The following is a 13,116-nucleotide window of genomic DNA, read 5'->3' on the forward strand; positions in this document are numbered from 1 at the left end:
AACGTGTGAACATACCCTTAAGAAAATGCTCCTCCGAGTGGGCCTGTCAGACTCTTCTGGCAGCCGCTTATCTCCCGGAGAACAGGAGGGCCGGCCTTACGAAATCCCATAGCGGTCTCCTTCTCTACCGCTGACATCTGACAGTTGGTGTGGAGGGAGAAGCTGGGGACAGACGGACGTTCTGCTGCCGTTCTCCATAGAACTTTATGAGCACCAACTGCCATCTTTTATCTTAGTAGTGGGAGAATCTGTATTCACCGAAGACATTTTACCTGTGAATTAAGAACAAAAGCGAAAAATAAAAACTAATTTCTCTGATAAGATATTCCAGTGTTTCTTATCTTCACTTGTATTATAATTTATGAGAAATGATTACTTTTACGGTTATACTTAAATACATGATGAGGTTGTAATCAAACCTGGCACTTAAAGAGTAGATTTCAGGGTCGGACAGGACATAGTTGACCTTACTATGTTGGTTTATGACTTATTTTTTCTGCAGGATTTTCATGATAAGCGAGCGCCTCTCGTCACTTCATTGTCTCGTAATTTCTAAGTGAAATTTGACTGTACAGGTTTAGTGCCTTTAATAAAGACTGATGATCGCACGTCTCGGCTCTGGTAATATGCGCCTGAGTTCGCATTAATCGCCATTTAAAGGCTTGCTATGATTAAGGGAGCACAAACATTCAATTACAATGTATTAGGCTCCCCAGATCGCCTCCTGCATATTCACTGCGCTGGAACCATGGCAGACTAATGTACTATAGACGAGGGCTGTCACACAAAAGACCCCCATTTAGCAGATGCTAATTACAAGGAGAGTCCCCAGTCGCCAAATGATATTGTTTATACCTAATAAATAACCTTGTAAAGATTTTTCCTCTGCCGTCATCTTGTATTAACGCAGCCACAGACGTTAATGGCCGTCATGTGATGGGTGCCCGTTTGGAGGGAAATAGACGTTTTCTTCATATGTGAATAAATCATGACGCGGCATCTTCAGATGGCTATCTGCATTGATCTCATAACAGACCTCTTTAAATATTAATTTCCCCTCTGAATTTTGTATGGCCAGCGTTTTGCATGGCAAGAACACTCATTAAGAAAGAGACAGACATATTTGGTTAAATGAATGAGACAGACGGATCATTTTCTCAGCTCCTGCAGAGTCTCCTGTGTGACATGATGGACGGTTTTGTGGCCGTGTGCAATATATTTTTTTATTCTTACCCCCTTTTCTTTCCCCCTTTTGGACCAAGTGGTCTGCGGAAAATATTTTAAACATGTCCGACTTTAATCTGACAGATCGGCAATGCAAGTCAACGGCTCCTAGAAAAAATTGGACTACACTCAGATGACATCAGTGCTTTCCTATTTTCACAGACTGTCAGAATGGAGAAGGCACAGAAACCTTTTTTTTTTTTTTTTTTTTAATCCAAGTACAAGAAAAACAGATGACACTGTTCAAATTGTGCTCATTAATAATAATAATAATAATAATTAATAATTGGCCCGTTTTTCTCATGCATGAAAAAATCGTACTTGTGAATGATCCTGAAGTCTGTAATACCTCTGAGCTTATTGTGTAGGTAGTACATGGGAGGGTTCTCCACCGTAGACCTCTGACACACGGTAGTGCATGCATCAGCACAGTAAAAGGCAGCAAATATTGGGCACAATGTTAAAATTATACCTGTCACCAGGTTTGGCCCATAAGAGATGCGGCCATCCCCTTTCAGGGCTGATATACAGCATTCTATAATGCTGAATATCTGCCCCCAACCCGACCTGTAAGAAAAGAAAAAACACTCTTATTATACTGACCTGTGGGGCGGTCTGGTCTGATAGATGTCGCAGGTCCTGGGCCGGCGCCTCCCATCTTTTTACAATCCCCATCCTCCTGCTTGAATCGTGTGGATGACGTGTCCCTGCATCATCCACACAGTCTCCTCGGCACAGCGCTCCTGCACAGGCGTATGTATCTGCCCTATTGAGGGAAGCACAAAGTACTGCAGTGCGCATGCGCCGTGGCTCTTTGACCTTTCCCGACGCCAGCGCACTTCAGTACTAAGCCTACACAGGAGCGCGATGCCGAGGAGACATGTCAGCCACATGAAGCAAGCAGGAGGACGGCATCACAAGAAGGGAAGAGCCGGACCAAGAAGAGTGACGCCCCTTAGACCGGACCGCCCCGCATGTGAGTATAATAAGTTATTTTTCTACTCTTACAGGTCGGGTTGGGGGCAGATATACAGCATTATAGAATGCTGTATATCAGCCCTGAAAGGTGGAGGCCATATCTCTTATCGGCCGAACCTGGTGACAGGTTCCCTTTAAAATTATACCTCTCATTTATTCATTTTTTTTTATGGAGGATCTCTTTTTTGGTAGCAGTCTGCCTAGCTTTCCTGTACCTTTAGAAAAAAGGAATATTGATATATACCCGCCCCCTACATTCGACAGAAACTGCACTCATAAAAGTGACCAATGACCTTCTGACAGCAAAACGTGATGGTGACCACTGTCTGCTCATTCTTCTCGACCTTTCTGCAGCTTTTGACACTGTTGACCACCCTCTCCTTCTCTCTAGGCTCCAGTCACTAGGCATTAAGGACACTGCTCTCTCCCCGTTCTCCTCCTACCTTTCTGACCGCTCCTTCAGTGTTCTGTTCTCTGGTTCCACTTCATCTCCTCTTCCTCTCACTGTCGGGGTACCTCAGGGCTCAGTCCTTGGCCCCCTTCTGTTCTCTCTCTACACGGCCCCAATTGGACAGACCATCAGCAGATTTGGCTTTCAGTACCATCTTTATGCCGACGACACACAACTATATACGTCATCCCCTGACCTTACCCCCGCTGTACTACAGAACGCCACTGACTGTCTGTCCGCAGTCTCCAACATCATGTCCGCTCTCTATCTGAAACTCAACCTCTCCAAAACTGAACAACTTCTGCTCCCACCATCTACTAACCTCCCTAAATCTGACATTTCCCTCTCCGTGGGTGGCACCATAATAACACCCCGGCAGCAGGCGCGCTGTCTGGGTGTTATGTTTGACTCCGATCTCTCCTTCACCTCCCATATACAATCTCTTGCCCGCTCGTGCCGCTTACACCTAAAGAACATCTCTAGAATCCGCCCTTTTCTCACCATGGAGACAGCTAAAACCCTCACTGTCGCCCTGATCCACTCCCGCCTGGACTACTGTAACGCTCTATTAATTGGCCTCCCCCTCACACGACTTTCCCCTCTCCAGTCCATCCTTAATGCAGCAGCCAGGGTCGTCCATCTGGCTAATCGTTGCTCTTCGCCAGTCGTTACACTGGCTACCCATTCATTACAGGATACAATTCAAAGTACTTGTTCTCGCCCACAAAGCTCTCCACAGTGCGGCACCCCCTTATATCTCCTCCCTCATTTCTGTCTATCAGCCTAACAGACCACTGCGCTCTGCAAATGACTTTCGATTAACCTCTGCACTAATCCGTACCTCCCGACTCCAAGACTTCTCCCGTGCTGCGCCAATCCTCTGGAATGCTCTACCCCAAGATATTAGGACCATCCATAATTTGCATAGTTTTAGGCGCTCGCTCAAAACACATTTGTTCAGAGCGGCCTATCACGTTCACTAATCAAAGTCATTTTATGTTTGTGTGTGTGTGTAGCCCATTCACTATCTCCATCTATCCCCCACCCCCTGAAGATGGCTGGACCATCATTGTAAATACATCATTGTAAATACACACCTGTACTTTGCATCTCCCCCACCTCATTGTAGATTGTAAGCTCTCACGAGCAGGGTCGTCTTATTTTGCTTTAATTATTGTATTGTTAACGTTGTTACTTATGACTTTTGTGTTTGAAACTGTTACACTGTAAAGCGCTGCGTAATATGTTGGCGCTATATAAATAAAGATTATTATTATTATTATACCAGTCTAAGGCCAAAAGCATACTATTTTGCCCTCTAACCAGTGAATTCATCTTAAAGGGTTTGTCCTGTATAAAACTGAACACTTGGCACCCCCACTGAACAACTGTTATTAGCCCCAGTAGCTGCCGGATGTAAACATGGAATGGATCTACAATTTGTGGATTTGTGTATTGTGTAGCAGTCACTGCTGAGTGCGGAAGGTCAGCTACTTATTGAATGGATCTGAGCTGGGCAGATCTGTTCAGTCTATGGCCTTCAGTAGTGCTGCTAGCAGCAGATCGGTGGGAATATCAGGTGTCGGGTCCCCAGCAATCCAATATTGATATCTAATACTGTAGATAAGTCAATGATATATGACCGGACAACTCCTTCAAAAATGGGACTTTATAAAAATGCAATAAAATACAAGGTGTGATAACAAGATGTGTACATTTCTAACCATGTTGGCTTCTTGTCCACTGAGATTTATCAGTTTTGTTATATCCTGGCATTAGGCATGTAAGTTGTATTTGTTGGTGACCGATGCACATATGGCAATCCATCCCTTACATGCCTTATAGGTGGTAAAGGGTTAAAGAGAGGTGATGTAGTCCTTCCTTCTCCCTTTTGGCCTAAGCTTAATGATCGTTACCTTTCCTGTGTGCGGAATAGATCGTGGCCTGTAAGGAGCAGCTGAGGACAGACCTCATTCTTCTATAATGTAGGCTCAGTTTAGCCCCTGCAAGATGCCGTTTCCTGAGTATGATCACATGTTGCCATAAAGCAATTATTTTCTGATGCGGTCTGATGTTGCAAATGCAGAATAAAGCCACAAGAGATTTCTGTACATAGAAAGAGATGAGTGATTCGAGATGATGGCAGAGAACCGCGCCTTCCAGTACAGACTACTGACTTCGGCATGGATGTCCTCTCTTTCAGGCATAGTCAGTAGCGTAGCTGTAGGCATCTGCCTATTCCTGTACACCTAAGAAGCCCAGTAGGGCAGCCCAGGAGCCCTTGTCATAGTGGCCAAACTATAGGAATTTCTATAATATATCAGTAGGTCACAATCTTAAGGTGAGTCTCGCATGTCAAGTATTTTTTGGTGCAATTTGGCTGAGGAAGGTGCTGCAAATCTCAAGAGCAATATCATCTGATCTCGGCAGCATGTGATGTTCAGCATCGACATCTGGCCATTCATGTTTCTTTAAGCCTTTCAGCCTCGGGCAGGGCTGCAGGTGTGTAATCGGTAGAAGCCTTCGGTCATAGTATCGGATGCATAGGGACTAAACTTTCATTCAAGTTTATGAAAGTTTCCATTTTCCCACTAGAATGTGGCACTTTACATCTCAGTTGTCCTCAGACCTGTGTAGGGTTGTTATCCGGCTTTGTGGATTACCGCAATGACCTTTTGGCTGCCGCCCATGTATTGGTGTTACGTGGAGTATTCTTTGGAGCTGTCGGTAGCTTCAGCTTTGTAAGGTTACATATTGTTACATTATAATGTATCTCTGCATGATAAAGTGACCCATGTGCGTCATCCTCTGGAAGTTTATCATACAATGGTTACTTAATTCGACTAGAAGAAAGATGTTAAACCTTGGCAAGAATTTGCCTCCTGACACTGCACACTGCACACGGGAGGTCTATGAAAATAATCCCCACATGTTGTGTGACACTTTAGGATCTGCAGACACCACAGATGATGTACGGTAGTTACCTGCAATCCCGGTGGTGGAGCTTTTAGTGATTCCTTTCTCTTTGTTTCTTTTAATTAGGCCACAGAAAGTGAGCCCGGAGACATGGACCTGAGTGGGTTACCAGAGACTGCTGTGGACTCTGAAGATGACGATGATGAAGAGGACATTGAGAGAGCATCCGACCCTCTAATGAGCCGAGACATCGTAAGAGACTGCTTGGAGAAAGATCCCATTGACCGAACGGATGATGACATTGGTAAGCCTTGTTACAGGCCGTCCCAGATGCCCCACCTTAAGGCTCCCATACACATTAGATAAATGCCGACTAGTAGAGACAAGGTACTTGGGGGTGCCGGCCGCCTTATGGTGGTGGTCTCCCTGAGATAAGCCACCGTCAGAGGTATGTGTCGGTGACCTTTTCTCCTACAGAACACAGGCGTGTTCCTGTGTGTGGGAGACTCGGCTGGTATAGCTGCTGACTGACAGCAGTCTTATTTGTATAGCCAGCCTTACCTATGCCTCTGATAAAGGTCAGGATCTAGTAATCAATCACCATAGCAACTACTGAGAAACCCCCCTCAGTATGTACACACAGAATGTACATTAGTTTTTGTACACGGCTCTTCGATAGTTGTTAAAATCCTATTAAAACGCGGTTAAATTTGCCAATAGCTCTCACTCCTTGAGCTTCTAAAGCCAAAATGTACTTTTAGATTATGTGCACACTGGCACCGCTGTGAATCTCTTCAAGAAATGACATCCTCCGGCTTCAGAGAGAAGTCAGAAGTAAAGTGACCGGTGCTACAGAGGCCACAGTATGTCAGTTTACGCTGCAGATTCTAGGTTCCATCATTCATAGGGTGAAATGTGCGGCCAAACTGCAGCAGCTTGGCAGGAAAATCTCCGCCAGAGAATGGGTATGTTCCCATGGGAGCGTAATGGAAACCACTTATCTCCTTATTCATTCATAAGCAGTACTTGTAATATTATATATTGTACTCCACTATAAGAAACCAAAGCAGATGTCTCCCCACCAGGACATCAGCTGGACAGAATAGTTTCCTCTAAAATACACGTTAAAGGGTCTTTGTATATTTTCTTTTTATGTAGACTGTATTCTTGGCTACAAGACTTCTATATAGGGAGTTCACCCAGGCATGTGACAGCCTAGTGCCTTTTGGGGTTGGAGGATTTTAATAGTCAATTGAGGCTGCTTTATGGGACACAACGAACGTAACCCCTTGCTGACATATGATATAGAGGTATGTCATATGTTGGGCCCCCATGTATGATGCCGGCTCAGGAGCTGATCCTCCATCATACCTGGCCTATGATGACTGTGTTACCCGTCAGTATCTAGTCCCAGCAGCAGCGAGCGGAGCTGAGCTCTGCTTTCTTCTGTTATATACTAAATTCAATCTCTTGACGGTGACATTTAAAACGAGTGATCTAGGATGGTGCGCAGGTCTGTCCACTCCTCCGCACACCCTGTGAAGTGATCGCAGGATGGCTGCGGTTTGGTATGGCCGCTAGGAGCCTGCTATGACTATTGGCTGACTTTCATAGGAAATTATGACTTACTATACACTGCCTAAACAAAAAAAAAGTATAAGAAAAAACATGAAATTGTTGTGTCCATAAAAGTTTAATCTATTAAAAATATTAAATTAATAAATTCAGTGAATGACATAAAAAGAGAAACAAGATTTAAATGACATATTGAGGTTTTTCGGTTGCTGCACCTACACCGAAAAAGTGCAATATTTAGATTATTGGTAGAAGTGTTTTTGGCAGTAATTATTCATGTGTCTGTACACTTGCATACATTCATCGTGTGGTATTAGTTTGTCATTTCTTGTTGTCATTTGTTTTATTCTCCTTTTTTGTATTGATTATTGTATTTTTCCCTTTATTTTTTCTCCAGAGCAACTCCTGGAGTTCATGCACCAGCTGCCAGCTTTTGCCAACATGACCATGTCCGTCAGGCGTGAACTGTGCGCCGTCATGGTGTTCGCTGTGGTGGAGCGGGCAGGGACTGTCGTCCTAAATGATGGCGAGGAGGTTAGAGATTTGTTTTTATTATTTTACATGACACTATTGAATATGTTATCAGAAATGGATTCATCTGTAGTGATTGTGAGGTCTGCTGTAGAGCTGTGCTGATAAACTTGGGAGATGGTGACTGTGGTGGGTTTCTTTGCTCCATTATAGTCAGGAGCTCAAATATGATGTAATGTACACCATTTAAGTAATACAAGTAAAATCCATTATCTCACCTCGCTAATAAATGTCAGTTTTGTCTGTATCTGGCCCTTTCTAGTAATATTGATATTGATTGTCTGCGTCAGACTTCTGTAATAAATATTTGTTTCGCCTGTATTGGTTATATCTGTATCCTACCTTCTCTAATAATCATCTGTATCGGTTACATCTGTATCTGACCACTCTAATAAGTATCACTGTTAGTTATGTCTGTATCCCTCGTCTACCGCTACTAGCAGTGGTTATGTCTGTATCCAACCCTGCCTAATATATATCTGACCTTTCTAATAAATGTCGGTTATGTTTGTATCTGACCTCTGTAATTAATAAACATCGGTATTGGCTGTCTGGATCTGACCCTATATAATAATTAAAGGTACTGTTATGTCCGTTTCTGACCCTATATAATAACTAAGAATTGGTTATGGCTGTATACGACCCTATAAAAGAACTATTGGAATACGTTATATCTGTATCCAACCCTATATAATAATTATCGGTATCGGTTATGACTGTATCCGACCCCATATAATAACTATAGAAATAGGTCATGTTTGTATCCGACCCCATATGAGAACTATAGGAATCTGTTATGTCTGTATGCAACTCTAAATAATTAATATCTGTATCGGTCACGTCTGTAACCAGCTCTGTATAATAACTCTAGGTGCCGGTTATGTCTGTATCTGACCCCATATAATAACTATCGGAATTGGTTATGTCTGTATGCAACCCTAAATAATAAATATCTGTGTTGGTCATGTCTGTATCTGACCCTGTATAATAACTGTACATACTGGTTACTTCTGTATCCTACCCTATATAATAACTATATAAGTATCGGTTATATCTGTATCCGATCCCGTATAATAACTCTAGGTATGTCATATCTGTATAATAACTGTACATATCGGTTACGTCTGTATCCGACCCTGTATAATAACTATATAGGTATCGGTTATGTCTGTATCCGACCCGGTATAATAACTATATAGGTATCGGTTATGTCTGTATGCGACCCTGTATAATAACTATATAGGTATCGGTTATGTCTGTATCTGACCCTGTATAATAACTATATAGGTATCGGTTACGTCTGTATCCGACCCTATATAATAACTCTAGGTATCGGTTATGTCTGTATCCGACCCTGTATAATAACTATATAGGTATCGGTTATGTCTGTATGCGACCCTGTATAATAACTCTAGGTATCGGTTACGTCTGTATCCGACCCTGTATAAAAACTCTAGGTATTGGTTATGTCAGTATCCGACCCTGTTTAATAACTCTAGGTATTGGTTATGTCTGTATCCGACCCTGTATAATAACTCTAGGTATCGGTTACATCTGTATCTGACCCTATATAATAACTATATAGGTATTGGTTATGTCTGTATCCGACCCTGTATAATAACTCTAGGTATCGGTTATGTCTGTATCTGACCCTGTATAATAACTCTAGGTATCGGTTATGTCTGTATCTGACCCTGTATAATATCTCTTGGTATCGGTTATGTCTGTATCCAACCCTGTATAATAACTCTAGGTATCGGTTATGTCTGTATCCGACCCTGTACAATAGCTCTAGGTATCCGTTATGTCTGTATGCGACCCTGTATAATAACTCTAGGTATTGGTTATGTCTGTATCTGACCCTGTATAATATCTCTTGGTATCGGTTATGTCTGTATCCAACCCTGTATAATAACTCTAGGTATTGGGTTATGTCTGTATCCGACCCTGTATAATAACTCTAGGTATCGGTTATGTCTGTATCTGACCCTGTATAATAACTCTAGATATCGGTTATGTCTGTATCCGACCCTGTATAATAGCTCTAGGTATCCGTTATGTCTGTATGCGACCCTGTATAATAACTCTAGGTATTGGGTTATGTCTGTATCCGACCCTGTATAATAACTCTAGGTATCGGTTATGTCTGTATCTGACCCTGTATAATAACTCTAGATATCGGTTATGTCTGTATCCGACCCTGTATAATAGCTCTAGGTATCCGTTATGTCTGTATGCGACCCTGTATAATAACTCTAGGTATCGGTTATGTCTGTATCTGACCCTGTATAATAACTCTAGGTATCGGTTATGTCTGTATCCGACCCTGTATAATAACTCTAGGTATCGGTTATGTCTGTATCTGACCCTGTATAATATCTCTTGGTATCGGTTATGTCTGTATCTGATCCTGTATAATAACTCTAGATATCGGTTATGTCTGTATCCGACCCTGTATAATAGCTCTAGGTATCCGTTATGTCTGTATCTGACCCTGTATAATAACTCTAGGTATCGGTTATGTCTGTATCCGATCCTGTTTAATAACTCTAGGTATTGGGTTATGTCTGTATCCGACCCTGTATAATAACTCTTGGTATCGGTTATATCTGTATCCGACCCTGTATAATAACTCTAGGTATCCGTTCTGTCTGGTTCTCTGTAGTTGATATCATAGTTTCCAGGTATTTCACCTTTACAAGCCTAGCACCTCCATGTGTAAACATGGTCAGCAGGGTTTTAATGCCAGTTAATTTAATTTTCTCTCTTTCTGGCTTTCTAGCTCGATTCCTGGTCAGTCATTTTAAATGGCTCAGTAGAAGTGACATATCCTGACGGGAGAACAGAAATACTTTGCATGGGAAACAGCTTTGGCGTGTCTCCAACCATGGAGAAGGAATACATGAAGGGAGTGATGAGGACCAAAGTGGATGATTGCCAGGTACGTAGGTGAAGATGTCAGCCAGGCTGCGCAGTGTGTCTCTTCTCACGACAGTCGGGTCCTTTATGTGGCGGTGACTGTCCTGCGTGGAATAATCTGCTGCAGCTAAAATGTTTCACATGACAGATATTGCTTGTTTTAGCCCAAATTTGGAGCTTTTTCTGCCATTGAAAAGGACCTTTCTTAATATGACAGTTCTTTTCGCCTAAGCTCATCACATTGTGTGTTCGGGCTTCTTTGCTGTTTTAGTAGCTCCCATATTAGTGAGCGTAGAGAATTCTACATACGTGGGCACCTCACCATTCACAGCGGCACAAGACCAGGCCTGTCCTGAGAAAGGGGCCACCTTAGGAGACACAGGACCTAGACATAGAATACTTCCTTCATTTCTTCTTTATATTCATCACTTCCTTCTTTCCACAGTTTGTTTGCATAGCTCAGCAAGACTATTGCCGGATCCTGAACCAGGTGGAGAAGAACATGCAAAAGGTGGAGGAGGAAGGTGAAATTGTGATGGTGAAGGAGCACAGGGAGCTGGATCGCACTGGCACCAGGAAAGGCCACATCGTCATCAAGGTGACAGAAGCTGCACTTTCATCCCTTATGGTTTGGTTTCCTGATGCTTGTTTTTGTGTTGCTTACGATCGTCTATATGCTTGAACGTCTTCTGCAGGGGACTGCGGAGCGACTAACCATGCATCTCGTGGAAGAACATTCTGTGGTTGACCCCACATATATCGAAGATTTCCTCCTCACCTACAGAACTTTTTTGTCAAGTCCCATGGAAGTTGGGAAGAAGTTGTTGGAGTGGTTTAATGACTCTAGCCTTAGGGACAAGGTTAGAAAAACTGTGTATAATAGTAACATGTGTAAAAGAGGCTGTGTACTGCTGCTATTCTGGAGTGTGCGACTACCCCGATCCCCCTGAAGGCGACTCTCCATTTACTGTAATCTAAAAAGTGTGTGCTGATTAATTTCTCTATACTTAGAGCAGCGTGAGCCCTGCTTTACTGATATAGAGCTGTAAGTTACAGAAAGAGCTGGAGCTCACTACATACTGTAGGGTTAGAGGTGTATTCCCATCTCCAGGATCCTATCCCAATAGTACGTGTATTAATAATACTCGCAGAAACCTCCAATTAGAAATGTAGTCTAGTTCTTCTGATTCTTACCCCATGTGCTGGCATTGCAGTAGCTTAAGTATCCATGGTTACGACCACTAACAACGGTCATTGTGTTGGCGGTCGTAACTATGGATACCTAAGCTACTGCAATGCTCTGCATATGGGGGAGGGTCATGGCTAATAACTATACTGGATTTCTAATTGGAGGTATTGGCTAATATTATACCTACTACTTATTGGGATAGGGTCTTGCAGATGGGGATAACCCCTTTTAAGTTCATTTCATCAAACTGAGCAATGATCATTCTTAAAAGAACCTGTTATTCAATTCATTCTGCCCAAACCATGCAGCGTGACTCCAAGCCTGGCTGCTTGTTTGCAGCCACATTAATTTATATACAGTATATGATCTGAATGTCTGGCTAGGGAGCATAGCTAGTGATGACTCTGGCCTGTCCCTATGTACACTTATGGAAGAGACCTGTCAATCCGTGTGTACCCATGGGAAAGACCTGTCAATCAACTAGAGTGGTGTGGGAAGAAGCCAGCCAGGGGCCGTATCGGACTAGTCTCATCGCTCATTACGGTCCCTATTCGGAGAGAACATACCTGTCTGCAGCCAGGCCCTGAGTACTGCTGCCCGTGGTTTGGGCAGCATGTGTCAACAGATTTGGTTCCCTTTAAATAGAAATCCGTGCAGAATTTTAAACCTCTAAAGACACGGCGGTATCCCATAATGGATGTCCACTGTACAGCACTAGATTAGTCACTGTGTTGTATCCCAATAGTGTGTTTGCTGTTCTGTTAAGGTGTATTTATGATGTATTTTCTATCTATTAGTGCTATTTGGCTGAGCGTGGCTCCTCTACCTTACAGGTGACTCGGGTCGTGCTGCTCTGGGTCAACAATCACTTTAACGACTTTGAAGGTGACCCTGCTATGACTCGATTTCTAGAGGAATTTGAAAATAACTTGGAACGAGAGGTAATGTTTGTTTTTTATGGGTTTGTTTTATGTTTTATTTTTTTTCCTTGATTTTAATTCTCCTTACTTGTGCCTTTCAGAAAATGGGTGGACATCTGAGGTTATTAAATATTGCATGTGCTGCCAAGGCGAAAAGAAGATTGATAACACTAACAAAGCCCTCCCGAGAGGCGCCGTTGCCTTTCACCCTGCTGGGTGGGTCAGACAAGGGGTTTGGTATCTTTGTTGACAGCGTGGATCCTGGCACAAAGGCTGTTGAGGCTGGCTTAAAGAGGGGGGATCAGGTACGGTAAGACCACCTTCTCTGCGAGAAATGTCTACTGATTACTGCTGAGAAAGAAAGGGAAGAAAGAGCCAGTTCAATAATTCATGTCAATTAAGTCTATTATCTA

The 13,116-nt window shown here is 42.9% G+C and overlaps 1 protein-coding gene across 25 annotated transcripts in view; it reads left to right on the forward strand.

The window, feature by feature from the left end:
- The window catches only part of RAPGEF2 (Rap guanine nucleotide exchange factor 2), a 253,329-nt gene that overhangs the window by 213,315 nt on the left and 26,898 nt on the right, over positions 1-13,116 (forward strand). For 13 of the 25 annotated variants that reach the window (XM_069744150.1, XM_069744146.1, XM_069744148.1 and 10 more), the window contains 7 exons: positions 5,696-5,873; positions 7,542-7,678; positions 10,458-10,616; positions 11,040-11,192; positions 11,290-11,454; positions 12,617-12,724; positions 12,805-13,008. In XM_069744150.1, the coding sequence (XP_069600251.1) occupies positions 5,696-5,873; positions 7,542-7,678; positions 10,458-10,616; positions 11,040-11,192; positions 11,290-11,454; positions 12,617-12,724; positions 12,805-13,008 (1,104 nt within the window). Of the gene's footprint in view, positions 1-5,695; positions 5,874-7,541; positions 7,679-10,457; positions 10,617-11,039; positions 11,193-11,289; positions 11,455-12,580; positions 12,725-12,804; positions 13,009-13,116 lie in introns of all 25 variants that reach the window. The other 12 variants (XM_069744157.1, XM_069744147.1, XM_069744143.1 and 9 more) reach the window with 1 other exon arrangement.

The sequence above is a fragment of the Ranitomeya imitator genome, chromosome 1 (genome assembly GCF_032444005.1).
Source record: "Ranitomeya imitator isolate aRanImi1 chromosome 1, aRanImi1.pri, whole genome shotgun sequence".
NCBI lineage: Eukaryota > Metazoa > Chordata > Amphibia > Anura > Dendrobatidae > Ranitomeya > Ranitomeya imitator.